The sequence below is a fragment of the Chamaea fasciata genome, unplaced genomic scaffold (genome assembly GCF_029207755.1).
Source record: "Chamaea fasciata isolate MVZ Bird 193981 ecotype frontalis unplaced genomic scaffold, bChaFas1.0.hap1 SCAF_21, whole genome shotgun sequence".
Classification (NCBI taxonomy): Eukaryota; Metazoa; Chordata; class Aves; order Passeriformes; family Sylviidae; genus Chamaea; species Chamaea fasciata.
Genome location: NW_027094106.1, coordinates 3,732,962 through 3,760,781, shown reverse-complemented (window position 1 = coordinate 3,760,781; position 27,820 = coordinate 3,732,962). Strand labels below are relative to the sequence as shown.

At 42.8% G+C, this 27,820-nt stretch overlaps 1 protein-coding gene across 1 annotated transcript; it reads left to right on the top strand.

The window, feature by feature from the left end:
- On the top strand, positions 1 to 27,619 carry LOC136300028 (protein spinster homolog 3-like). The gene is made up of 13 exons (XM_066202116.1): positions 1 to 18; positions 2,249 to 2,438; positions 3,199 to 3,618; positions 6,686 to 6,751; positions 7,201 to 7,337; positions 7,858 to 8,009; positions 8,891 to 8,957; positions 9,826 to 10,016; positions 12,065 to 12,217; positions 15,306 to 15,495; positions 18,111 to 18,176; positions 24,205 to 24,303; positions 26,975 to 27,619. Exons 3-13 carry the CDS (start codon positions 3,411 to 3,413, stop codon positions 27,140 to 27,142), a joined length of 1,497 nt encoding a protein of 498 aa, XP_066058213.1. The 5' UTR covers positions 1 to 18; positions 2,249 to 2,438; positions 3,199 to 3,410; the 3' UTR covers positions 27,143 to 27,619.
- The last annotated feature ends 201 nt before the right edge of the window (positions 27,620 to 27,820 follow it).

The following is a 27,820-nucleotide window of genomic DNA, read 5'->3' as shown; positions in this document are numbered from 1 at the left end:
TGGAGTGGAATATTTCAGGTGGGTCTGGACATGCATTTATTGAGCTGTCTGTCTACCAGAATGATGTTAAATTTCACTTTTTTGATCTTGTCAGACACGAAAATTATTAAGCTTTGCACCAATCCAAATGTCAATTATTTGCAGAATCTCATGATTTATGAATTTGCTTCCATCACAACGGGCTTAAAATACATACACCTCAAAATGCAGACCAGTCTTATATGTTCTGCATTAAATGCATGCTTGTTGGTTCTAACTATATTCCAGCAATTAAATATATACTTGCAAATACAAGTGTTCATTTTCTTTTGGTTACTTCATGTTCTCTGTCTGGGTAATGCATGAGAGAAATACCAAAAGCGGCTTATTTCTTCCTTCCTAAAATCAGTATTGTTAGATCTAGTCAACAATGATTATTATTTTCATATTTAGTTTTTCACAGATTTTGCTGCTGTTTGCTGTTCAGTGGCTTAATAAGCTTCTTTTTTTTTAACATGTATGGAAATGATTTGGAGTTAATCGGGATAACAAAATATTTTCAATTTATATCTTTCTGACATCTTGGTTCACTATTAATCCCCCTTCTAATGTAGCTTTCTGGGAAAGCTCTGGCAAACCTCCAAAGCTGTTCACGGATGTGGCAGCATCCACCATTAGAGGATATTTGGATAAATAAGTACATTCAAAGGCACTTTGTAGTAAATACTTGGAAATCCTTTCAGGGAAAGCTGGATGCTCTCACATTGGTGGTGTGTAAGCAGTCCTACTGGGATTCAGGCATGGCACATTTGTTGGCCTGCTGAGGATCAGCCAACCAGTTTAACTATCACCAAGCTTGTGATACTTTAGTTTATTTTACTACTTTACTGATATCTCTGTTCATCTGGCGGAGGGGGGGTCTCAGTTGCCTCTGTCAGGTTCAGCCATCAAAACCACTTTTGGTACCACAGCCAGATTCCAAATGGTGTAAGAAAATATGTTGCTCTGTGTCTGGACTAGTGCCAAACATGAGAATAAAGAGGTTCTGACTTGCTGCTCTCATGGGAGGGTTTAACTGCATGGCACAGCTATGAGATCTCGTGCTCAAATGAACCACCAAGAGAACGGAGCTTCTGAAGGAGTATGACAGGGATAAAAAGCTGCTTTTTATATTGCATGGGCACCTGGCACCAACAGGGTAAGCTGTGGAGGCAAACACTCCGCTTTGTTCCAAGAAAGGAACTGCCTGACTGACAGAACAAATAAGGAAAAAGTTTAATTGGCTATAAAGAAGTGAGCTGTGATCTTGCCTAACAAAAGTTGGCTTGTGTTGTACAGTGGCATTCTGTATGCCCACAGTGCCAGAGTGGATTGTCACAAACTTTTGGTGGAAGTTTTTGGCGCAGTGCAGCCTGGAAAAATATGAAAATTGTGGTTGGAGAACAGGACAAGCATGCAGTTAGGGCTCTCAAGGAATGATGGCTACAGGAGCTGACAGAGGAAGGCAAATTCACAGGGGCCCTTTTAAAAACCACGGCAGATTTGTACCCAGCAGTGAAACCCAGAGTGGGTGGAAGGAGGTGGCTTGTGACATTGAGGGAAGGGAGGAGGGGGATGTGTAGGCAGAGGTGATGGCCGGGTAGTACAGCAACAAAAAGCGTGAATGGTATCTAGAAACTTCAATGAGGAGCAAAAAAAGGAATCAAAAGAAGTGTTTAGAACTGATGGGTTTGTGTTTGTGAGGAACATTTTGTTTAATCTGACTCCGTCTTTGGAAAATTTGGAATTTGGAAATTCTGCTCTATAAAAGCAGAATCGTCTTCTTGCCACAGCAGTTGTAGTTAGAAACCTGCTTTTGGCCGCGTCAGAACATCAGGTCTAGCAGTAAGCGTCACTTGAGAGCAATGTAGGATGTGCCCCGGATACTCCGAGCACGCTTGGATCAAGAGACATTAAAGTGAGAGGTAAACGCTGCTGAGCTGCCCTGTGAGCCTGCCTCGCAAGGTCCGAGTGCGGCCGGGCATCAAAGACGGGAAATGCTCCCGGGAAAGGCTCCGGGGGCCCCGGGGCGGCGGGCGGGGCGGCGGCGGGCTTCGGGCGCCACCCAGCGGCGCAGCCGCGCGCCTGCAGCCCGCTCCGCTCGTCCCGGGCCTCTGAACTAACTGGTGATGGAAAAACAGGGGCTTCTGATTTGCCTTTGTCCGCGCCTGGCGTCCCAGAGACAGCTCTTAATTCCTTCAAAATTGGGTCTGCTCTTTATTGCTTCCAGGAACTTCCAAGGAACTCTTGACTTCGCTGGTTTAGTTAAGCGCTGGGATGGTGCGGATAAGGTGACATTGCTCAGAGAACGTTCTGTGGTGTGAAAAAGAGAGAGAAAAGAAAGGGAAGATAGAATGGAATACTCGTATCGAGCACGTGGAAGCAAAGGAGTCTGCATTTTTCCAAAAGCACCAAGGATGGTAGGTGCTATTTTGTTTTTCAGTTAGCCTAAAGTGTGAAATACCCAGTTCTTAAAAAAAGCCCAACCGCAGACCTGTGTCTTCATGCATGAGTCATAAAGCATAAGCAGTCCTTATTCAAATTAGCTGCCTCACTCTTAAACTCTTAGAGTTTGCTGGTAATTTTCACTTGAAATTTTCTTAACAGGGTGCAAAAAATAAATTAGCTTCTGAAGCTGGTAATCCACAAAGTCACTCAAAAGACATGTGACTGAATCCTTCTAAAAATGTGAGTGGACAGAAGAAAGAAGGCAGATAAAGGTGTCTACATGTGCCAAAAGAACAAAAATGCCTTCCTCTGCCCTCTCCTCCTCCCTTTCAGACCTGTTTTTTGAGGGAGAAACGGGAAGACACAGCTCTATTTTAGGGCTGATTGTGCTCGCTCTTTCTTTCACACAGCTCTTTTTTAAAGGCTGATTGTGTTTGCTCTTCCTTTCTTTCCCTTTCTTTCCCTTTCTTCCTCTTTCTCTTTCCCTTTCTCTTTCCCTTTCTCTTTTCCTTCCCTTCCTTCCTTTCCTTCCTTTCCCTTCCCTTCCCTTCTGTTCCATTCCCTTTCTTCTGTAGAAAGACTATTTTTTACTCTGGCAACTCACTGACAACAAAGAATATTGTTATTTTTGCATTTGGAGCTTCTGTGAGATCACTGCAGAGTTGTTTTATTTCTTGGGTGCACAATGGATCACTTTGCTTTTGTTTACATTTACTTTTCCTTGTCTTCAAGGCCATGCTCTTCAGCACTTTTGCAAAACACAGCACTGCAGCTTTTTTCTTTGTAAGTTCTTCTGTCTGCAAGGAACATTTCAGTTCAGTTCTTAGTGGCTGTGCCTCGGTGCCGGAAATGACTGTAGTGATTGAAGTTCCTCATAGCCCCAACACATCAATTCTGTGTGAGGAAATGCTTCATCATCCCTGCTGAGTGTCTGCACTGGAAACATGCAACCCCCTTGTGAACATGAAGACACGGGCTTGCTGCTGCAGGCACTGCTCGAGGGACAGAATTATGGAGCTGCTGCAGCAGAGGGGACACGATGTCCATCAGTGTCTGTGTCAAGGAACAATCCAGCAAAGAGGGATTGCCTGGTACTTGCTGTGCTGTGCTTTGGGAATTTCATAAATTTCATTGATTGGTTCATTGTGCCAGGTGAGGACCCATTTTCCTCTTCTAAAGAAAAAGAAATTTCAGTTCTTAACAGCTCTACAAATGTTTCTAAACTCTACAAATGTTTCTAAATAAGGATATGCTTTATTATGCTTTATGTCTTTTTATTTTTTCTCATTAATCTGCTTTAGCCTGTTGATCATATTCTTAATGAAACTTCTAATTTTAAATCTGGAAAGTGTTAGGAGTGATTTATTAGATATTAATAGTAGAATAAAGTAATACTTTAAAATGTAGGTCTCTTGTAAACAGACTACAGCATACAGAGCAACTGGTCCATTTTTGTGGCTGGATTCTACAGAGATTTGACTAAGGAGCTTCTCTTTACTGCACACAGCAGTTTACAAAGCCGCCTTTGCATCTTGTAAATTCTATATGGTATTCCTTTATCTGAAGAATACTGATGCCATTCCCTCCATTACAAGTTCAAAAACTGTGTCATCTTTGAGATAACTTTGTTATCTATGTCAGTTTGCTTAGGAGAGCATTATCTTCCTTGTGAGCTGCTGGCAGTTGTGTGATTTCTGCAATGAAGAGTGGAACATGATTGTGGGAAGAGAATCCAGCCCACTTCCTTAAACCTTCCCCTACCCAGGTTATGATTTGTTGTCTAATAAATAATATCCTTCCTCCAAGATATGATTTTTAACTATATTTTTTCCCTGGCTGAAAACAACCAAGAGTTGCTTATAGTAAACTGGAAGGAAACTCTTGTGGGTTTTTTTTCTCCCATATAAATTGTGGTCTGTGTAAGTTCTTCTATTTAGTATCCTAAGCTTCTACCATGCTTCCAAGGATCTGATTTAGAAAATAGGGAAGACACTTGTTGTGAGCTTGCTATATTTTACTTCTGAGTGGCCTGGGAAACAGAAATGTTTTTAAACCTTGAAAAAACCCAAAGGAAGGATTATTGAATTTGGATTTAGTACCTAGTTCCAGTACACAAAGTCAGTATCTTTAAAAATGGAGAGTGTAGTGGGTTTAGGAGTTTCAGCTTGAGTTTTTTGAGTACTTTTTAACACCACAAGAGGGAAGGAAGCAAGTAGGAGTGCAGTTGGAGTGCACGCTGAATGACACTGCAAGGCTGTTAGTGAAAAACTTCTGTGTATGCGTTCAGTTGTCAAGTAACTTTCCTTGGAAAGAGGAGGGGACTGAAGAGGATGAAAAGATCTTCAAGGAAGAACTAGGATGCCAGAAGGGTATCCCCTTGGGAGGGTTAAGATCAAGAAGCCATTTGGTTCATTCCAGGCTTTGAAATATTCAGGGGCTCCTGAACCTTCTAAGAGTTTAAATTTTCCCAACACGCTCTTGTGAGTGAGGTACCTTCAGGAACATGTAAGAACTCAAGAGCAGAGGTGGGGATAGTGCCCAGGCCTTTGAGACACCTCCTTTAATTACACTATGACTAACCCACTTGTTACTTAGTTCTGTGTCTCCTGGGCCATGGGGGAAGTCTGTAAGCTGCAGTTTACCCCACAGCAATATATTGTTCACCTGCTAGAATTCAGTGCCACTGCAGAATTCTTGCAACAAGAGTTCTTGCATTTGAGTTTGGCTGTCCAAGTGCATGACCATGTTGCTAGGTATCAGCTAACAGGAAAGGGAGGAAGGGGAGGTGTGAGTATCTGCTTAGAAGTAAACTGGCAGCAGTTACAAAGCTGTGGTTTCCGGATAGTTTTGCTCACAGGCTTTGACAGCGTTTGCATCACAGAAAACAAGCTCTTCCCCTTAATTGTCTGCTGACTTCAGTTTCTTGAAACTAGTGACCATGGAGACCTTTCCCCTCTTTTCTATCCACCAAGCTGTTCAAATCAATGCTTTGTAATTTGCCAGGAACTGGCAAGGTCAGTTATTTTAGTTACATGGAGGGGTGTTCAGTGTGAATGTTAGTTTGAGATGAGGTTGTGGGTCTGTTCAAAATACTGTGATTTGTTCTAAATACTCCATAAGACCAAACCTGAATTCCTGTGATTTGTTCTGAATACTCCATGAGACCAAACCTGAGTTCCTGTAATACAGTATTTCTGTGCATTGATCACTGGCTGCCAGAAAGGAAGGCTACAATTGATTGTCTTGTTTTGATGATACAAAATGTTTGAATTAAATCACTTGTTTAAACTTCTGAAACCATTAGGAAACCCTTAAATGTAAAATATATTCAAGAGTCATTGAGAAATAGCTGTAAACCTCTGGAGCTGCTGTTAGGCTGGACTTTGATCTAAGATGACTTGAAGTCACATCAGTAAATAGTGAGAGGACTAATCCTACAGCCATGGGGACTGTGGGAGAACATGGATTTAGCTTTAAATTAGCTGGTCCTACATTCCTTTTAAGTGGCTGGAGCAGTGTAGTTCATGGCACAACATGTAAAACACAGTGTGGGAGAAGGGGTGCCCCTTGCTGACCTCACCCACTCCCTTCTGCTGCAGATGTGAGCACAGCTGCCAAATTACACAGAACTTGTTCTCTTATGTGGTGGTGGTTTCATCTTCTTAACAGTGTTATGACTTTATCTATTTTGACAAAGCTGAAGTGGCATGAGAAGTAAATGTCCTTTTTAATTGATATCTTTTAACACTGGAGGACAGGTATGCTTTTTCAAAGCAGCATCTTCTATTTTTAATTGGTTTTCAGCAGTGCAAATTGGAAATACAGGATAGGTGAGATGGAAGATCTGCAGCTCTGGCATGGTATAGAGAAGAAAATGACCTTTTTGTCTTAACATGCACTGTCTTGTTCCACATTGTGTCCATTAAACTTTGAACTCCAAACTGTTTGTGCACTTAGGTGCTAATGGTGCAAAAGAAGCAGAACAGGTGTGGTTGAAACAGTGGGTAAACTGACTCTCATAATACCCTTGTAGTGGAAGATCATTAATTTTATCTATAGTGATAAGAATTTTTAAGTCTCTGTGCATCTTGTGCTTGTGGCAGAGTAATGGCTTACATCCAAACCACCAACTAAATGTGCTGCAGCTCTTGCAAGCCCTGGTTTGAGTTGGTAGTTACCAGGATTGAGCAGGGTACTTCACTATCTGTCTCTGTTACAGGGATCCTGTTGGATATACAGAAATACTTTGGGCTTAGCGATGGGAAGGCAGGTCTACTGCAGACAGGTAATAAAATCTCCTCGGGTCAAACAGTTGGCTTTGCCTTCCCCCTCTGTGGTCTGCTCCTAAAACACAGTCCAGTTACTTACCTCTTCTAGTTCCTCCTTGTATGTGGTATTGCTCACTTCCACTTGTGGGCAGGCTGACTATAATGCAAAACTCAAAGTCAGACTGGAGTCGTGTCCTTCAAAAACTCCACAGAATGTGAATCACAAAACATGGAGAGTTTCTCAAGGAATAGCCAGTTGAGTAATTCACATACATTTTATTGTTGTGTAGATACTTTGAGTCTACGTTTATCTTTTTCCAAATATCAATCCCCCTCCTAGTCCTACAAACTCGCCCTGCCTTTAACCCCTGCTCCAAAAATAACCTGAGTTTATGTGGGGGGTGAGAAGTACATATGACAAAAATAATTGGACGAATATTCTCTTTGTTCATTGTTGGATTTTCAGTCTTCACCCTGTGTTACATGCTGGCTGCCCCCATCTTTGGATACCTGGGAGATCGCTACAACAGGAAAATCATCCTTGGAGCTGGTCTTTTCTTCTGGTCTGGTGTCACCTTAGGGAGCTCGTTCATCACTGAGTCGGTGTGTTGCTTTTTTACAGGGTGCTATGAAAATAACCTGCATACATCTTGCAGGACTTGATACAGTCCTTCTCTAATCCCATTTGGAAAAGCATCAGTGACCACTCATTTCCCAAGCCTTAAGCCTGGGCTAAATGTACTCCATGCAGGAATGCCTCATAGGACGCTGGAGTCCAGCCTAGGCAATCGAGAGCCCGCACGTTATTGTTGCGATTGATGGGATTTTATTTTTGTCCTGAATGGTTGTTGTTTATGACTTTACAGTGTGGCAGCTTGGTGCTCTATCCACCCTGTCCTGAAATTCCCTCTGGATGTCACTCTGAGAAGTCACTGCTGTGCAGAAAGAGAAAGCCGAGCAGTGAGATGTGAGGGGAGGGAATACAGACATAGGCAAAAGGCAGTCCAATTCTGATTTCCTCTGGTAGATTTCATCCACTAAAATGCCCCTCTTTAACAGTAAGCTTTCTTTCTTGCATGGACTTTTTTTTTTTTTTTTGCCATAATGTGTCTTTTCCCTGCAGCATTACAGGATATTTGTTCTTTCACGAGGACTGGTTGGCATTGGCTCTGCCAGTTACTCCACTATAGCACCTACCATCATTGCAGACCTGTTTGAGGAGGGAAAACGGACCACAGCGTTATCTATCTTCTACATCTTCATTCCAGTGGGAAGGTTGGTTTTCTTGCAGTGGCCTTTTGAAATGCTGTCTGACCACACCTGCAATTCAATATACCCTGAGCCCTAATCAGATTTATTTTGATGTATTTCTGCATTGGGTCTTGCAAAGGGATTTGTCACTTCCTTAGCAAGTTTGAGTAGAGCTGAATAGGTGTATTTTTCAACTTACCTTGATAAAATTAGCTTTTCCCCCCTAACATCTTTTAGGGAAAATCTAGACTCTGAAAACTCTGGCTTTGAATAAAATATTGAATCAATTCTAAAAGAAATATGTGCTTGAGAGTATGTAATTTATTTCTGTGTTTTGGAAGACAAAAGCTTTTAGATATTAGTTTAATTGACAGATTTTTCAAGAACCCTCCATTAAATGTCTCCCAAGAAAGACCTGGTACTTCCCTCTCCTCTTTTAGTTAAATTGACATTTGTCTGAAGGAAAGGTGGAGAAGGGCTTTTCAAATTGTTTAGAGTCATACTCTGTATCAGAGCAGGCAGCCAAGGCTGGGCCCAGAAGGGAGATTAAAACTAAAGAAATTCTTGCAGGGCATAATTCCTGTGGCTAGCACAGAAGGGAGTAGGTAATAAAATGTTTTATGGGCTCTTTGATCCAGGTGTGCAGTGTCATTCTACAGAATATGTATTCCCAGGGGAATGTGGGACATTACTGTCATCATCTCAAGTCTGCTCTGAGGAGGTTAGACTTTCTTTTTAATACTGGCTGGCAAGCAGACTAGCACAGACCATGAGGGTTATTTCTGTTTATCCCTTTGGAAAACGATGACAGAACAATTCTGTGTGTCCTCCTTAGCTGGCAAGACATGTCATTTCAGCCATCCAAAGTTCACTGGTTACTGATCCTTGCTTTCTGTTGTTTACAGTGGCTGTGGTTATATGCTGGCAGCTGGCATGGCAAAAAGCACAGGGGACTGGCCCTGGGCATTCAGGGTGAGTCACTCACTCCCATTCTCTGCAACATCAAAATCATCACTGGGGTTTGGATTCTTTATGTTCATTGTCTTAAAGGTGAGCAGTGGAAGGACTTTCTACCCTCTGACAGGTCAGGAACATGGTGTTTAGGAGAAGCTTTCCTGCAGGACAAGTGGAATACTAATGCCTAGCTCTGATAGGTGTAGGTGAACTTGTACAGCAGCCAGGGCAGGTGCTGATGTTCCTCTTACCTGAAGGCACATTTGGAATGGCTGTTACTGCATCAAGACCTCCACAAAGAGAGGAATTTGAAGATAAAATGATCATTATACTGGTAGCACCAGTTTTCTGGAATGCTGTTGGGAACAACTTCTGTTATTTGAGGGTTTCAAGAAAATAACCTCTTCTGTTCTGGTCATGTTGTCATGATGTCTCTCACTGAGACACTCACTCAGTGCTTTGGAAGCACTTTGTCAGAGCCTCGTGTCTTGTATACAAAACCAGCTAGCACGTGCAGGTGAGTGGGACAGAATATTTACTGGAGTAACACTGATGTTATTCAGGTAACACTGGTGACTGTATCAGTGATTCTTGTGTTTGGGGCTAGAATACTAAAGTACATTTTTCTTTCTTCACTTGTTTTTCTTTAAAATCAGGGGGAGGAGCGATCATGTATCTGTATGATGGGAAGGAAGGATCTGTTATCTTTCCTTCAAAGTCTCCAGAGTCACTCTTTTTCTTTACAAATATGACCTAAACCAGCACACATGTATTTCTGAACATACCTGCAGCTTTCTGATAGTGGTTCTAATGCAACTGGAATTGCTGTGGAGTTCTCACTATAGGAAAACAGGGGTCTGTGATCTAACCAACCTTGTGTCTACAGGTAACTCCTTGCATGGGAGGACTGGCACTGCTTCTCCTGATTCTACTGGTCCCTCACAGGATCCAGAGAAGGACAGCAGTACACAGAGCACTGAGCATCTCTGGCACGATACTGGAAGCAGATGAGAAGCCAGGTGTGCACAGAACTGCCAAGACTACTTGGTGTCAAGATGTGGGATCACTTGTCAAAAAGTAAGTGGTTTGAGCTACAAAGGTTCCCTCTGTTGAGGAGTCACCATTCCTTTAAAAGAAATATGTCCACTGAATCCTGCTTCACTCCTTTGAGCCACATGCTCTGGGCAAGAGAATGGAAACACCATTAGTAAAAATCTTTCTTCCACTTTTTTACAGGGACACTACAAAAGAGATGGAAAAAATTCTTTGCTTCTTCTATCCTCCCATTTTGATGAGGGGGATGGGGGTAAAGTTATGATGGTAGTTTGCTCCTATTTAAATCCAAAGCTCTGCTTTCTACTAAATTTTCCCTTCCCTATGGAAGCTAGATTGATAAAACTGCATAATTTTCTGCTGTAAATTTATTTATAGTTCTTAGTGCCTGAGGAAGGCTGGATTAGCATGTCTCAGGCACTCTCTGTGGTATTTGGGAGCCTGCTGTGCACGAGGTCAGAGTTTGTGGGACCCCAATATGGTTTATGAGCTAATTGTCCATATGTTTTGATGGGCTGAGCTGTGGCTGGCAGATGACACCTTCCTTTTAACCACACAAAAATTAAAGATGCAGCTGGACCTGCAGGACGAAGTCAAATCCGGACTGGAGCAGGTTCCTCCCTCGCTCCTGTGACCCCGCAGTCAGATGGTGACAGCACAGCCGTGCCGGGGCAGGAGGAGCTGGAGCCGCTTTGGGAACAGCAAAGGGGACAGTGCGGGGCAGGACGAGGAGCTGGAGCTTTGGGAACAGCAAAGGGAACAGTGCGGGGCAGGACGAGGAGCTGGAGCTTTGGGAACAGCAAAGGGAACAGTGCGGGGCAGGACGAGGAGCTGGAGCTTTGGGAACAGCAGGTGCCGCTGTGCAGCTGCGCCAGACCCGGCTCTGCGCTGCCGCTGCTTTCCCCACCCAACGCTTTTCGTTTAAAGACCTGCTTTCCTGGACCTTGTCTTTGGAGTGTTCTCCCAGACGATCGAGCGTTTTCTAACTGCCGCTAAATCTGCATCCCCTGTACATCCCGAACAGCAGGTGCACTAGAGATCGGTTTTGTAGGATCACAGTTTATAGGCACTACATTCTGAAGTGAATAAAAAAATAATTTTCCTGAATCAAAAATGAACCTTTCTGACATTTCAACAACTAGACTATTTCCAAAGTTGCTTTCCTACAGAGACGTTCCAGTGTAAAAATGTATCTTAATTTTCTTTTCCTTTAGCAATTGATTTCCATTTTCTTTTCCTTGGGCATTTAATTTCCAAAGTATAAAGACATACTGCAAAAAACCTATGTGGTTCCACTTTTAATCAAGTCCAAGAGCACTTTATCTTTAGAAAATGGAGAATTAGGTTCACTTCTTAACAAATCCTCTAGTTTGGTGGTCACCTGATCATTTGCAGCAGTCTTAAGATTTCATATGTCCCTATTGACCTCAAAGGGGGTTTTCTCCTGAACTATTGATGACAAAGAGTCCGACAAAAAATTAATTTTCTCCTAGAACAGGGCAGGAAGGAGACAAGGTTTGGACAGTTTTCAAAAATGCTTCCCCTTTTGTCTGAAACTTGCTGTGGAAGTTGAGTCTATTTTTACTCACTCAGGTAGAGTTAAGAAGTGCTTCAGCCACTGCAACTTCACAGTTCGTGACCCAGATGTTACTCTCATTTATACTGGTTACAGAAACAACTTAAAACCTGAGGCATTTACACTTGCACATAGAACCCTTTCCTTTAGCTACTAAGCCATTAAATTCTTGCTCATTCTCTATTGTTATACTTCTGCTATCAAAAAATTCACAGCAATTGTTTTGGCAGAAGTTGGCATGAAATCTGCCAGAGACCAGGATTTAACATGAAATCAGTAGGTCATACCCTTTGCTCTAATTAGTACTTTATTGTTGAATTTCATGATAAAGCCTGATCAGAGTTCAGATATTCAAGGGAGTGGATTTTGATTACAAGAAGTCTGAATGAATTGTTTTGTTATTGCTTGAAATCCTGGGTGTTGCAGGTAGGTTTTCCCTTTTTCCTCACACACCATTCTTCCAAATATCTCTCAGTTGTTTTCTTTTGACTTTCAGCTGTAGTTTTGTCTGTTCCTCGCTGGGTCTGACTGCCATGGCCTTTGTCACTGGAGCCCTGGGAATGTGGATGCCACTGTTTCTGTACAGAGCTCAGGTTGTCCAGGGCATTGTCCCACCGTGCCTCCAAGAGTCGTGCAATTCATCTAACAGGTGAGTTGTGCCTGTGGGAGCGGACCTGGAAACGCTGCACGGGGCTCAGTCACAGCTTCTTTCCAAAGGCACAAGGGAGAATGTGACTGAGCATTTCTTGGGAAGGCAATGGGCTGTGAATGTTAAATTGCTTCCAGGTATCAGAGACACTCCCTTTTGTTTGTTTATAATCACACAGTTAACTGGAAAGATGCTGTCAGCCCTATTTAAGTAAAGTAGGGAGAAGCAGTAATAGCAGCACTTGTGGGGGAAAAGGAACAGCTTTAGCAAGGAGGTTTTAGTTGACAAATGACTGTGCATCCCAGGCTACTTAAATACCCATTTAAGTATATTTAAATCCTGTGTTTTAGTAACTTGCCTATTATCTTCTTAGTCTGGTTTTATAATCCCTACCATGTTGGTGAGTTCATTGTGGCTCCCAGCTCGAAGAAAGCTTGATGATTTTGATGTAGTATCCTATCATCACACCAAACCAGGATCTTGTGAACAGCTGCCAGCAGAGCTTTGCCTACAGAGCATGTCCAGACCAATGAAGATGCATGAATACTATCAAATACTGTATAAGAATGGGAATTTACACTAGTAGAACACTTTGAAATAGTCACAACACACCTTTTTGTAGATCCTCTTTCCCCACCAAGGAAGAGAAGTTTTTCTTCACAGTGTGTTGTCCAGAATACAAATACGTGTTCAGTGTTCCTCTAGAGTCTTCACAGCTTCCCTCAGTAACAGTGAGCACTGGGACTGACTGACTCCCTGTCAGTGATATCCTCCCTTTCTCTGGGAGGTATCCCAAGTCTTGTTTCGTTCTCTGCTTTTGGAATGGATTGCAAAGAACTAAGTGCTTACTGTGTGGCCTTTCCAGGTAAATTATAAGGAAATGTAGTAATCACACCTGTGCTAATGGGATTTTTCTGGTTTTCTGCAATGGAATAACTGAGTCAACTCAGAAGTGATTTCTGAGTTGTAGAAAAACCAGGTGGATTGAAGAGTCATCCCAAAATCCTTCAGTGGGAAATGAATTGTCCTTGAATGGATGCCACCAGTGGCACATTACTTGTCAATGAACAGTACTGGGAAGGGAGTGAAACACAGGAGTCTGGCTCAGGGCAGGCAGATGAGGGAAGCTGAACAGTTTAGAGATATTTGGCTGTATCTGTTCACAGATGCAGTGTAAGTATTTCCTTTGTTAAGTAGAAGGTGTTAGCCTCTAGTTTGTTTTCTAATCCACTTCTGAATTATTATTCCACAGTAGTGTTGTTAGAGCAGACATGGTCTACAGGGAAGTGAAACAGAGCATCTGATAGTTTAACCTCATGTACTGCTTCTTATAGGATGCTTTAAATATAACCTTGGCATAAGCTCATGCCAGAAGCTGGTTTTGGATTGTTATTCCAAGGGGATGTAAAGAAACAGAATATAAACTACTATGTCAGATGTGATGGTGCTGGAGAAACTGAGCTGCACATTACCAGGCCTGCCCAGGGATACTTAAAAGATGTTTTTCCCTCTGGCTGTTCAACAGTTTCAGACTTTGTTTAAGGATCAGGACTGTGTCAGACTCCTCGGAAACACAGACTCAAATGGCACCACAACTGACTCAAGTCTCAATCCTTTCAAGGTAGAGAAATAGGAGGTGTGAAGTCTTTGTTCAGGTCTTTGTGCAAACACTTGGGAACAGATCAGAGAGATAAGTGAGCATTCTCAGACGCTAAAAGGTCCCATAGGAGCCTTTACCCGGTACGAGGTTTCTGTACTTTCCTACTGCCTGTCAACTGAACTGTGCTTGGATTTAGTTTTGGCCGTTCTCTTTTATTCCAGCTGCAGGTTTATTTCAACTACAGTTTACAATACATGAATATTCTAAACACAAGTCCGTGAATGCTTCAATCAACTAATGTCACCTTGGAACTTGCCTCTCTTGAACAAATCCCTGAGATTAGTCTGCCTAGTGACAATCTATTATATCACTATCAAGCTATACTCAGTGATGGATCAGAATCCTGAAAAACTTGCAGGGAGTGTACAGATTTGCTTATAGTTTGTTATCTTGCATAACAATACCCTTTTTTTTTCTTGTGGAATTATTGAGGTCTTCCTAATCAGCCAGAAAGAAATTAAGAAGTGGAAGTGCTGTAGTTTACAGGAACAGATCATATCCCAGCTTGTTACTTTGCTTTGCAGTTAGAAAAAGCTCAGGAAAATGTACAGAAATTACTGTGTAGCACTCTAAAATATTCAGAAGTGCTTGTGCTCAGAATATATTGGTCCTGTCCCTGCTTGCCTTCAGAGAATTACAGTGCAGTGGCATCACTGATCTTGTGCAAGAGACTTGCTTTGTCAGTGGGGGGGGTCGTCTCATTGGGACAGAGATGAAAGCACACATGGAAATCCCTTTGGAAGCTGAATCTTCTAAACTATTCAGACATGTTCTTTTGAAACATGAACTTGTGGTTCCTGAAGAACACATTTGCATTTGCAGACACACAGAGCTGAATGGTATTGGAAATTCTGAGTTCAGAAAATGCTACATGGACCTGGCAGTAGTTACCTACTCAGTATTCTCTGAACTCTTCTGGGAAGTGGTAGGTGTTTCCCATAGTCACAGAAGTGACTCATCTCAGCTGTGCTAACCAGAGGGTTATAATTTAGATGTGTATCATTCCACGTGCTAGGATCTCTTCCAAGGCAGCAGATTGTGATACAGGGATACTCCATCTGTGTTTCAGGGATGACTGGGTAGATTGATTCACAGGGTAACCACGATGACTGTGTCTCCTCTAAATCACAGCATGTACAAGCCAGATTGTTCTGAGCAGAGCCCTCCTTGAGCCTGGGTGCATAACACCTGCTTTGTAAATGGGAAAATATCTTCTCCACGGGATACAGCCACCATAGCAGAGCCAAAGCCTCAGCTAAGGCTTGGGGTTGCATCCATTTAAAAGGAGTGGGAGGGTTACATCAAGTGGAATAAAATTCAGCTTCCCCATTAAAGATTCCTCTGAAACTACAGGTACAAGCTAACACCATTTATTTTTCCACAGTACAGTCTTACTATGCTCAGCTGAATCCTTTGCTTTGTCACCAGCCTAATATTTGGAGGCATCACCATTGGGACAGGAATCTTGGGGATTATTGCCGGGGCAGAAGCTGCGAGACGATTAAGGAAAAGAAACAACAAAGCTGATCCTCTGATCTGTGCCACAAGCATGTTCATTTCTGCCCTGTGCCTCTACATTGCACTGATGGTGGCCCAGACAAACATCCTTTCCACTTTTGTAAGTGACAATTAGCAAAATGTCTTTTGGCATCCTAGGGAGAATGGGAAGGGGGAGGAGGAGGCGAGGGGTGGCTTTCGCAGAATTCTCTGCAGTCTTCTAGACCATTAAGAGGTTTCAGTGACTTGTGACAAGGTATCCAGGTAAGCTCTGGGCTCTGATGCTCCTGTAGCTGAAATCTGTCCTGTGAGTGCCATGCTGGGCAGTCCTTGGTACAGTATAAAGGGCAGACAGAGCACAAAAACTGCGCCTCAGGTCCTGCAGAGTGCCCACACTGAAGGAGAGAATAGTAACTGCATTTGGCTGCATTGAAACATGCCCCTTATGCAAAAATCCAGTTAAAGCAAGTCTCCATCTTATGTTAATTTTTAATGCTTTGTGGCTAATTTAGTATTCTTATTTATTTTTGCTCTCTGAATACTTAAAGGTTGGTGTAGTTGGGACTGTACAATACACGCTGTTCTTCCTAAGAATAATTTAGCCCTCACCTTCAAAGCCCCAGATCACTAGCTGATCTTCAAAGTCAAGTTTTTGGCAATGCAAACTGAAGTATAAATCACTTGAATTCCATTCTTAGTAAAGGGGAAAACAGAAACTTACTAGGAATGGGAAAAAAATTCCTGTAAGAGGGAACTGAATGTAAACCCTATTTCAACTATAATCTGGTAACAGCTAGGGAAAGCCTCCTGTGCTTTTTTTCCTGTGACTCCACAGCCAAAATCACCATGATTAACATAAATAAGAGGATCCAAGTAAAGTAAATTACAGTAATCAACAGTTCTCTGCGAAAGGGCACTTTTGCAGATTTTTTTGCTTCTAAGAATAATGCTTGTTCAAAGAGGTTTTCCTTCTGACTCCTCAGGAATGTGTATTTCTGTGGAAAAACACCTTTACACCAAGAGAAAACATAAGTGGATTTTCCTGTCTGAGAATGTGAACACAAAGCAAATTGTGAAATGAAAGATTATTTTTGGATCCAAGAGTGGGGATCCGCGTGCCCAGAAGAATTCACCATTGTCTTTTTCTGCTTCTCAGAGTCCCACATAGCTCCACTCTTAGTGTGTTCCTCAGGGGATTTTTTGTCATTAAAGGCAGAGAACAACAGTTTAATTTGCCAGTCTGTGTTCGATGAGTGAATCAATATATTTGGTTGGAACTACCAAAATATACCTTTTATTAGAATCATAGAGTCACAGAATCATGGAAGCCGAGCTTCAGATTGGAAGGGACCTAAAAGCTCATCCAGTTCCACTCCCCTGCCATGGCCAGGGACATCTTCCACTATCCCAGGGTGCTCCAAGCCCTGTTCAGCCTGGCCTTGGACACTTCCAGGGATCCAGGGGCAGCCACAGCTTCTCTAGGCACCCTGTGCCAGGGCCTCACCACCCTCACTGGGAAGAATTTCTTCCTTGTATCTAGTCTAAGGCTTTGTGAAGCAAAAGATGTCTGGATAATGGTCTATACTAAGTATGTCAGTGCTTAAAGGAACTCTTTTCCCCAAAGTGGTTTGGAGAAGAAAACAAATAAACAGAACAGAGAAAAACCACTGGATGTATGGATATCCTAGGTCTATCCTCTATCTATTACCTACAGGATATCTATGGATAATCTGGGTATACTAGGTCTGGTTCTCCTCAGGAGAATGTAAGCCACCCCTCCAAAAACATCTGAGTTTGTCACTGTGCCTTTCCTAGACTGTGTTTTCATCAGCCAGGGGCAACATCTTGACCTTACCAAACACAAGGCTGGCCCCTGTTGTAACAGTGTGCCATCAGTCTGATCAGTAGGTAAGAGTAATGTGCCAGGTGCCATGTGAATTTGTGGCCTGTGATTCTGAAGTGATTCTGCTTTCTAGCACTGCTCCACCTCAATAGTGTATCTTTAATCCTTTGCTCTAGTCTTGCTTAGTCTGGACAGGCTGCTCCAGTCTGTGTCCAGGGCTGGCTGAAAGGGTTAATGTTTTCTGAGACCACAGCTGTAGGAACTGGTTGGTGCCCTACCCCTTTTCCTCGTGGCTGGGTCTCCATCTGTGATGGATTAGGGATTTCCCATAGGACACCAATGTTTTGAGACTGCCTGTTCCTTGGAGTCCATTCCATTTTGGAAATTCTGTCTCTGAAGGAGCCCTTACTTGTATTGGCACAGAGGTATTCACTTGGCTTCATCTGCATCCCTGTGCACTTTGTAAAGCTGTGCTGAATGTTTCTCTTCCATCTTTTTTTTTTTTCTTTTTTTCTTTCTTCCTTTTTTTTTTTTTTTTTTTGTTTTTGTTTTTGGCTTTTCTCTTCTTGGGTTCAGTAGTACATAGCAGTTAATTCTGGAGGGTTTCCTATTTTGGCCCTTCTGCTGAGGATTTGTGACACAAATACCTTTTTTGGTTCCTTTCCCCACCTTTAAGATGAAGTTAGTGTTTGTAAGCATCGACAGAGGTGTTTAATTTAGAAGTAATGGGTATGTAGGACAACTCTTACATAGATCAGCATAGTCAGTGAGCCTGCCTCATCTTCACATTATAGAAGGGGAATGCAGTGTATAGTATAGTATAGTATAGTATAGTATAGTATAGTATAGTATAGTATAGTATAGTATAGTCACTGCTTTTTTCTGTTTTGCAGATTTTTATTGCATTTGGAGAACTGTTCCTGTCTGTAAACTGGGCTGTTGTGACAGACATACTGCTGGTAAGTGTTCATGAAACTCTTTCCTTATTTCAAGCTTTTTGTCAATGTAATATTGTTCCCAAGCCTGCATCTTTGCTTTCTGGGGACAGATGAACAAACTCCTACAGAGAATCCCCTTCTTGGTATCCTGCTTGGAATCACTGCCACAATGCACTGCTGGGCAGGGATGCCAGAGGCAATAAGGGTGTGGTGGTGCACAAGTCCAAGTTATTATAATCCCAGAAAGATGTGCTGATTTGGATGGAACTCATGCACGTGGTACTCTCTAGTGCTGCCTGTACCCATAGTATTTTGAGCTTCTGTACAGCTCTGTGCTGTCAAATATCTGCTAGAAAATGGCCTGCACCAGAAACAAGGAGATTTTGTGTCCATAATCATGTTTTCTATTTGTTTTCCAGAGGTTTGAAAGGATGATCCAAATGAGACAAAGTTGATAGTCCATGAACTATTAGCAAGTCTCCTTAGTTCAGAATACAGTGCAGATGAATTCCAGCTCTTGCAAGTCCAATTCATTTGTGGTGCTACACTGCCAGAGCATCAGGCCAGCAGTGATGCTTAAAGGGCTCCTGGGAGTTCCTGGACTGACACCACAAGCCAAGGAATAGCAGTGCACGATTTCATTTGGATTCTGTCATCAGTAATTTCTTTAGAAAGGAGTGATGGGAAAAGCACACATCTTGTAGCACAGTTTGTCTAGACTGTCATGAGCAGCTTCATTTTATTATTTCCAAAGTTTTTAGAGTTAGTAATTTTACTTGAGTTTTTACTCTAAATAAAAATTTGGCAACCTTTCATTTAGGTTGTAGCTCCACAGTCACTAATAGATGTCTGTGTAAACCCTGGGGCAGATACTATGATTGCTGAACTACACAGATCATTATAGTCTTATCAAGTAGTTTATATGATTTTTTTTAAAATAATCCATCATATGAACAAGTTGAATATGGTTTATCAGTGTAATAAGCAAAGAAATGCTCATATCTGATAGTCAGACTGCAGAAAGCTGATTTAAATACCAAGGTTATTTATATGATTGACAATTCTCTTGTTGCTACCCATGGGCAGAAGACAAAATATTTAAATTTACACTACCTTTTTCTATTAGGAGTAGAGTACCAGATCACCCAAGGGACCCAAACTCTTTGCTTTGGGATCCCTGCGCTGAAAATCCGTGGATGTGATGGTAACCCAAGTATTTCAGGCAGGAAGCTCCCTGTGAGACAGTGTGGTACAGGCACAATGCTGCTGCAGGTGGCACTGGAAGTGGGGAAATTGTGTAAAGCCATCAGGACAAGTGAGAGAAGGCACAAAGTTAAGGGACAGCAGAACAGAGATTTTTTGTTTCTTCCCAAGCAAGAGTCACATGAGTGTTTCCCATTTTATGTAATAGTGTTTCATTCTAAGGGAGCTGAAATCTATTTGCAGTTTGCTGCTGCAAACTCCACAGCCGTAATAAATCTTTCATTTAAGAACCACAGGGAGTGCATTCAGGTGCATGCAGCAATGCACAATAGCAGTCCACAAGCAGGACAGGAAAAAAACCTTGCAGCCTGTGGCTCCAGTGGAACACAGGTCATTGTCCCTTGCTGTCACAGGACCTGGAAGTTTACCCCTGAGCTCCTGGCACTGTGGTCTGAGCTGCTCAGATACACAACTTGTTCGGTATTTCTACCAGCTGACTGAACTCCAGTAGTGGACAAGCTGAGCAGAGGAGAGGTAAAAGTATCCCTCTTACAGTGTCTGTGTAAAAGGATGAGAAAGCACTTGGCCAAATGCTGAGCACTCTCTAGTGACCAGCTGTGAAGCACTACAGGACTCTCCTTCCACTGCCTGAGCTTGCCTTGACATGAGCCTGTTTATCTTTGTATTTCATAGATGAAGAACCTTTCTTTACATTCTGATTGAGATGAAGGAATGGAAATACTAACATTTCATGGGTCTTCAGCAAAGCCCTGCTGACACTGACTGTGCATTATGTTCTCTTTCACGGTGCTGCTTCCTACATGTCAGTTTTCTGCACTCTGGAATTTTAATAAAATAGTAAATAATGCAGTCAGCATTAGTCAGTTGGCTGCTTGCTTAAAATCTCAGCCAGCAGCCAAGAGCATTTTGATTTACTTGACTCTCACAGAATGGTCAGAAACAATTATCCTATGAGAAAAGAGCTGAAGCCTTGCAGCAGTGGACAGGTGCAGGCTTTCACTGGTCCAGACTGACATTTTTGCTTATCTTCTATTTCAGTTTATTTTGAAATGATTGGGGTTTTTTGCACCAGAAGCAAGTATAAATACCATTTCCATTCCTTTTACATGAGTTGAGGCACCAACCTTTTTAAGTTCCTCAATTTACTTTTCTTTGAACTCCTAAATCTGCATTTTAATTCTGTCCTCTGTCACTGTTGAAGAGGAAGGGGACATCACTGAGTTAGGTAATGGTGATACATAGTGAGGAGAGTGAGGCAGATGGTTACTATCAGCTCTTTCTTTCAATTCCTTCCTGAATCCAAACTGCAAAGCCTGCAAGGAACAGGGCTTTTGTTCAGTTCCATCACTCCAGTTTCAACCTTCTTAGGGAACACTGCATCTCATTGCAGCCCACAGGAAATCTGTGGGGAGCATCATTGCCACATCCTGGATCCCTGTTAATCTCGAAGAGAAGGAAGTTCTTGTCTCCCAGGTGACAACAGCCCTAACTTCCATTTCTTTTAGAACATTGTCGGATTAGTTACCAGCAATATTGTATCAATTGGCAACAAGTGAGGAGGTGCAAAGTTTGGTGTAGCAGAGGTCTGTGGTGCTGTGTTCCCCTGGGAACAGACATCAAGTTTATTACCACAAATGTGCTTTGGGTTGGATCTCTTGAATTCTTAATGCTACTAATTGTTTTATTAGAAAAATGATGGAATTGAGCTGAATTTGTAGATGTCTGCCCATTCCGTGGTAATCTCACTTGGGAGTTGTGTTTCATCCTGTTGAAGCCCCATGAGTTCAGTGTATTACTGCTGTCATATTGACTGAAGGGTGCCATAGATAACAGCAGTAATTTCTCTTTCAGCCTTGCTTCCTATGTGAACTGGTAGGATTTCTGATAATGTAGCTGGATTTGCTAATGCATGTTCTTATTTTGCCATGAAAATGACTTTTCTTTCTTCCCACATGGCACTACTAGCCAGACAATGTAGCAAGGAATTAATTTCTCCTGCAACCTGTGGAGCTGAAGATAAAAGAAGATGCTGACTGAATGATAAGGACTTCCCTTGTGGCTGGTGCATCAAGAGGCATTGCATGCAGCCGCCTCTGTGCCTCCTATTCGGTGTAAACACAAATGTATCTGCTGTACACCTGCAGTCCTAATGGGCAAGTGGAGAAGTGCTGTAGCTGCTTTGCTGGTTTACTGGGAGGCTGTACTTGAAGTATTCCTTGTGAAACATGTTTGCCCTCTGTGAGGTTATAGAACTCTGTCTTTTAGGTTTTTGGCAACTAATAGTGCAGGAGATGCTGGAACTGGAGGGGTTTGGGAAGGCTACCAATGTATCCCTGTCTCTGGAAGTGCCCTGGGAGGCACAGCAGTGTTCAGCAGCTTGTGTGTTCCATCTGCTTTTTCAGCTGACAGCTCTGTGGCAGAGTCTGCAGGGGGTACTCTGAAACCTCCAGAGGCAGCACGAGCGATCTGCAAACCTGTTTGGGGCACCTGCTTCTCTGCCCAGGCACCTGGGCTGGATCTCCTTGGAGGAGGAGTGCAGGATGTCACCTCACTCCTGCCATGGTGTGGGGTCCTGGGCAGTCACTGTGGCCAGGCAGGACCCCATGGAGAGTCTCTGTGGGAGGGTGTCTTTTGTTTCTTCTTTTCCTAGTGAATCCCACAGTGCCTTGAGCTCTTGAGAATAGTGCCTGTCGTGCAGAAGAACCTGAGTAATAGCCCAGGCAGAGTTTGTATGAGCCCTGAAACTACAGGGAAAATCCCGTTCTTCTCTTGCATTTTTCTTGTTAGAGTTTTGTCCTGTCTCTTGTAGTTGCAGATATGGGATGTTAAATAAAGGTAGTGAGGAAGTGGTGCAAGGCACTGGGAGAGCCAAAGCACATTTAGCTTTTCTCATGCTTGCAATGCCCATGATAAATTAAGTGCATAACAGTATTTGATTTGCATTTCTCAAACACAGCCTGTCATTATCCATGAAAGAAATTTGAGTCTAGGACAGATGACATGAAAAGCTCAGAGAGCCAAGAGCTGACAGTCTCCAGTCTAGTACAGTCTGTCATGGCCAGGTCAGCTTTCCAAGCTCAGAGTTTTCTATTGTAGGTTTTTTGTCTCTGTAAAAGGGAGCCTGTTCCCAAGGTTGTATGCTCATCATCCAGGCAGCTTCTGAGAGAAAAAAAACGTGGGTAGACTGCACACCTCAGTCTAGGCCATAGTGAGAAGGAGCTGTTGAATTGTTCCTTCATCCCACAGGTGTCAAGGATTTCAGAACAGCCAATCTCATGTAACTCTGCTCTTACACTGTCTGCAGACTGGATGCAGTGTCGTGGCAACCTGAAATCACAGTGGTCTCCTGTAACTCTGAAGAGATCTCCAAAGCATCCCTGGTTTAATATTTACTATTGTTGAAGCATTCTACCTAAATATTCCTAATGAAAAAGAAATGTTCTATCCATGCCTAGAAATATCTACTTTGGAGGGACTAGGAGTGGAGTGGGCTACTCATTAGCTGCACGTGTGTGAAGGAAGGATGTTGTCTCTTCTAACTCAGCTGCTCAGAGCTCTCTTACTGGGTGCAGAAATTCAGGTTTAAGAGTGATTTGTGTATCCAAGCTTGAGGCCAAGTGCCTAAGAGAGGCACTGCCAGTGTCCTCTGGTTCTTTACTGAAACTGGTTGCAGTATGTGGTAAGCAGGACCAAAACTCTAAATCAAATGTGAGAGCAGGGTCTTTTTAAGCCAAACTTACCACGTATGTTAATGGTTCTTTGAAGGCAGTGATAGAGCCACAGTACAGATCATACACCTCGAGTCTGTCCCTTGGCAAAACACCAATGTCTCTATTAATCATTGTGTGAGACATACTTAGTGACATTTGGGTGAGTTTCAAGAAAACCCCCCAAACTGTGGAATAGCGGACTGAGGAAATACTAAGCATTTTATTTCTGATATGAGCAAGTGGTTGGGAAACAAAGGTACGAAGGTTTGAAATTGCTTCTGAAGCATTCTGACTGTGAATGCTTTTTGCATAAATGTATTATTGAAAGGCTTCTTCAGGCACAGTTGATCTTCAGTAGCACAGGCATAGAGCTCTTATTACCCCCAAATTACTACATTTCATTTGACAAAATAGTTCTAACCTATGTGATGCTTTGCCATGTTCTGGATGTGCACCACGTCTTCTTCTCCAGCTTGTTTTTTAAACTGTGTGCACTGAAAAACAAAATCAGTGTGAGGTGTTGTTACTACAGTACCTTGTGTCACAGGCAATACCATCAGAACATCACCAGTCACTTTCTGCTCTGGCAGGTTGGGTCCTCACCCTCAGTCTTCAAGGAGTCCGCAAGGCCTCAGGTGATACTTTACAGCTCCTCCAGGTTCCAGGTACCCCACTTTCCCCCAGCAGTCTAGACCAGGCCTGCTGACACAGGTCATAAGATATTTTTCTGAGACTGTCAGTGCTGAATCCTTATGAGCAGATCATTGTGACTGCAAGGGATACTGGCTGGAGGCTTCTATTGGTTGCATGGCCAAAGGGATTTGTACAAGCTGCTCTGAGCTGTGTATGGAAGCATGGGAGTCACAGTTCAGCTACTTTATTGTTATTTTCTTCTGTGTCTTCCTTTCTTGAGTGGTTTCTTTCCTCAGAAAAACATGCAGCGCACCCTTTTGCTCCGAATAACTGTCCTGTCTCCAAAGCTGTAAAGAGTGTTTGAATATGAAATACATAAAAGTTGCTCTGTTGATGTCTGTGGGATATTCCAGGAGCAGCTGGACCCTCCTGAAGTTCTGTGTGTTGATGTTCCCTCTGCTGTGGGCTGTGCTTTGTTTCAGTACGTGGTGACGCCGAGGCGACAGTCCACAGCCATCGCCCTGCAGATTTTGGTGAGCCATCTGCTGGGAGATGCAGGCAGCCCATACCTCATCGGGGTCGTAAGTGAATTCTCTCTTTATTGAGCTTTCCTTAGGATAAAACATTTAAAAAATGAAAGACAGACACTCGCAGAATCACAGGCACTACCTGGTCTAAACCCAGAAATTACTCAAATTGCTGGCCCTGAGTCTGGGACACAGAGACATTTTTCTAAATGTTTTCACTTGCATGAAGCACTTGGTCCTGTGACACTGCTTGTAGGTGTGACTAGTTCTATGCAGTGTGTAGAAATTTCCTTTTATTTTAAATTTGCAGACTCGTATTTTTAGAGGCATACATTTTTGCAAAGACGGTGTAATGGGATTTAAGCACTTGCTGCTAAGATTGTGAGGAGTTTAATGGAAATTAATTCAATGTGTTAAAACCCAAGACTTAGTTCAAATCTTGACGTTTGAAATCTTGCAATTTCAATCATCTCTCAGAACAAAAGTGGGGCAATGGTTGTCTTTAGATACTACTTGACCTTTAAAGCTCTGGTCTCAAATCATCTTAACCCTGAATTCCCATTTTTCTTGAGACCTGATTTCTTCCTACATTTACTTGATCTTTGGTGCTTCTGTGCAGATCAGCCTCTTACTGCTTTCTCTGTGCAGTTCATGAATTTTAGTTCCAGTGGACTATATCTGTCAGCCTTCCTTCCTTCCTTCCTTCCTTCCTTCCTTCCTTCCTTCCTTCCTTCCTTCCTTCCTTCCTTCCATCCATCCATCCATCCATCAATCCATCCCCAACAAAGCACCCATTTTGAGTTTTCTGCTTTACTTGACATGGGAGATTGTGTCCTTGTTGTTGATTTAAAGTTTAATTTGTATGAAAGTTTATTTCAAGACGTCCACCCCATGTTAACAGTGTCAGGGTTAGACCAAGTGAGCTATGCCTGCACAGCTGCTGCGGCCCAGCCACACAGAGGATTCCCCTTGTCCCCAGCTGTGTGAAACCCAGAGTCTCAGCTGCACAATCTGTCTGGCAGAGAAGAGAGCCCCTCTCCCTGAGGGATTACCCCTGCTGACTTCCTTTTTTTGGCAAATGAAGGAACCACTTTGCTCGTAGGTGTTAGGAAGCTCCTGCTCTCACACTTAGCTGACTGTATGTGTGCTGGGACACAACTACCAACATCCCTGTGGAAAATGGCTGAAATGGGATGCAAAAATAGGAGGTACCCCAAAAACTGAAATATACCTTGTTCATTCTCCCTTCGACCAATCTATTGATTTAAGCTTTCTACCTGAAAGATTGAACTGTTTGTGTCTCTTGCCTGCTGTTCTTTTGCCCTCTTTGGGGCATGGGCAGAACTGAGGCTTTGTGCTGCATCCTGCCTGTCCCTGCGTGCCGGACCTGCAGCTGTCACCTTGAAGAGCAGCTCATCAAAAGAGTGAAGACCAAAAAAAAAAGCTTATCCAAATGAGATTAATCTCAGGTAACCTTGTAACTTCCCACAGAACAGAGGCAACAAATCCAGGAATGAAACCACTGTGTGTCCAAGTGGGTTCCTGTGTATTGAGCTGTTCTGTGGACATTCCAGACACCATGCACAAACACACCAGACACATCCACCAACACTTCCCATGACTGCTGTTGGTTAAACACCAAATCTTCTACTTTCATGTCCTGATAGTGTTTCCTAACCTGCTTCAGCCAAACTTCAGCCAAGCTTAAAATCTGCCTGAAGAATCAGGGAATTTTATTTTTCAAAGCCTGTTTTTCTTCCCTCTGCACTCCAGAGATTTTTTCACTAAGCATTTTAAAATTAAATGTATTAGGTTTGCATCGTGGCCATTATGCTTGCTGTAGTCCCTAGGTACCCATTTAGAGTTAAGCTTCCTCTTATCTTCCTAAACTGTCATAAATAATCATAGAAACCCAGCAAAGATTGAAGAGTCTCATATTTATGCATTTCAAGTCACACAGTGTATTCTAACCATCAAGAACAAATACGGGAATAAAAATGACTGCTTTCATCATTTATCTTTTTTGTTTATGCTAAGAAAAGATTTCAAGTTCCTGGGTTAAGTGTTGAATCCTACTGAGTTTCTGGAAATCAGATTTTCCTTCTGTCTACAAAAATAAAATTCACGTGTATCATTTATAGCCTTTACAACCTCATTCTCCCTCCAGTGCAAAAAGCACCTGCCTGGTATTTTCTTCCTCCCACTTACTCACAATATCATTCCATAACTCCTCAAATGCCTTTTGGCTCAAAAGCAGACCCCACTCTTGTCTTAGGTTAATTTCCATCTTTTCCCTGTCTTATGAGTGTTGTTGTTTGTGCCTGTATTGCTGCTTGGCCCCGTTTCTATCCACTGGATGCCAATAAGGGAGGCAGGAAGTCACTGAATAGGATCAAGAAATGCTGAAGGTCACTGCCAAATGCCCATCCTGAGCTGGCAGTCTGGAGATGGGCTCGGGAATGGTGAAATGTGTTTCCTGCCCTCGTGACTGGAGGCACTGAAGGTGTTAAACAACATGAGATTCCTTGACCATTTGGAAGCTGGAGAGCCATGGAGTACAGGTGTGCAGGGTACTGGGTTTGACAAAGTTTGGGAGCAGACTCATACCCCTGCCTGCCTCTTTTATTCTTTCCAAGGCCCACGCTGTAAACAGTCTGTTTAAAGCAGCAGAGGATGGAGGTGTTATTATTCCAGATTAATGGCAGATTAATTGTTCCCTTCCCAGATCTCCAACGCTATCCAGGCCAGGAACATCCCCTCGCTGCAGTGGAGTTTCAGGAGCATGCAGTACAGCTTTGTCACCTGTGCTTTTGTTGGGGTCTTTGGAGGAGGCTTTTTCCTCCTGACATCTTTCTACATCGAGGAAGATCGGAAAGAAGCACAGAGGCTCTGAGGTGTCTCTGAAACCCAGGTGTGGTGACCTGTTTGGGCAGCAGCCATGGTGTCCTCTCTGTCACATTGAACCATGCTGATGTCTGCCTTATGTTAATGCCATGTCAGTATCTATGAAATAGGTAAGGGCAAAATCCCAGCCAAGTCTCAGATTAAACAAACCTTCCACATGGAGCAAAACTGACCACAGAGCTCACAAGCAAAATTGCTGTTAGTGTAAAATGCTTCAGTACATGGAAATAACATCCCTTACTGTAATGCACCCCTGCAGACTTCATGGAACATGAGATTCTTCTTCTACTCTGATCTTTCTCAGTCCTGTAGAACCAGTCCTGTCTCTCTGTAGCACTTCTCCCTCCTCTCTGAAAGAAATCATGTTCAAAGTGTAAAAGACTTAGAAAAAAAACCTTTTGACTTGAACAGAGCCCTGTCCTCAAGCACCTGGATTCTTACAGGCTCCTTCTGCTCTGGTGGGGTTTTCCAGGTACCAGCAATGAACTGTCCCTCAAAGGAAGATGAACCCTGGGGTGAGATTTGCACAGAAGAAAAGAATGTTCTCCCTTCTTTCTTTCCTTTTTGCTTAATGAGATACAGCTGGGGAAAAGGCCAAATCACAATTCCTCCATATGGCAGAAAATCCTGCATACTGACTTTTTTTGGATGCTTTTGACTGCGAGTC

What these genes read in the sequence shown, in the direction of transcription:
- LOC136300028 (XM_066202116.1), top strand. Translation starts at nt 3,411, where the DNA reads ATGCAACCCCCTTGTGAACATGAAGACACGGGCTTGCTGCTGCAGGCA. An exon ending in GGCAGGTCTACTGCAGACAG is followed by an intron (nt 6,752 to 7,200) that starts GTAATAAAATCT and finishes TTGGATTTTCAG; the next exon opens with TCTTCACCCTGTGTTACATG. An exon ending in ATCTTCATTCCAGTGGGAAG is followed by an intron (nt 8,010 to 8,890) that starts GTTGGTTTTCTT and finishes TGTTGTTTACAG; the next exon opens with TGGCTGTGGTTATATGCTGG.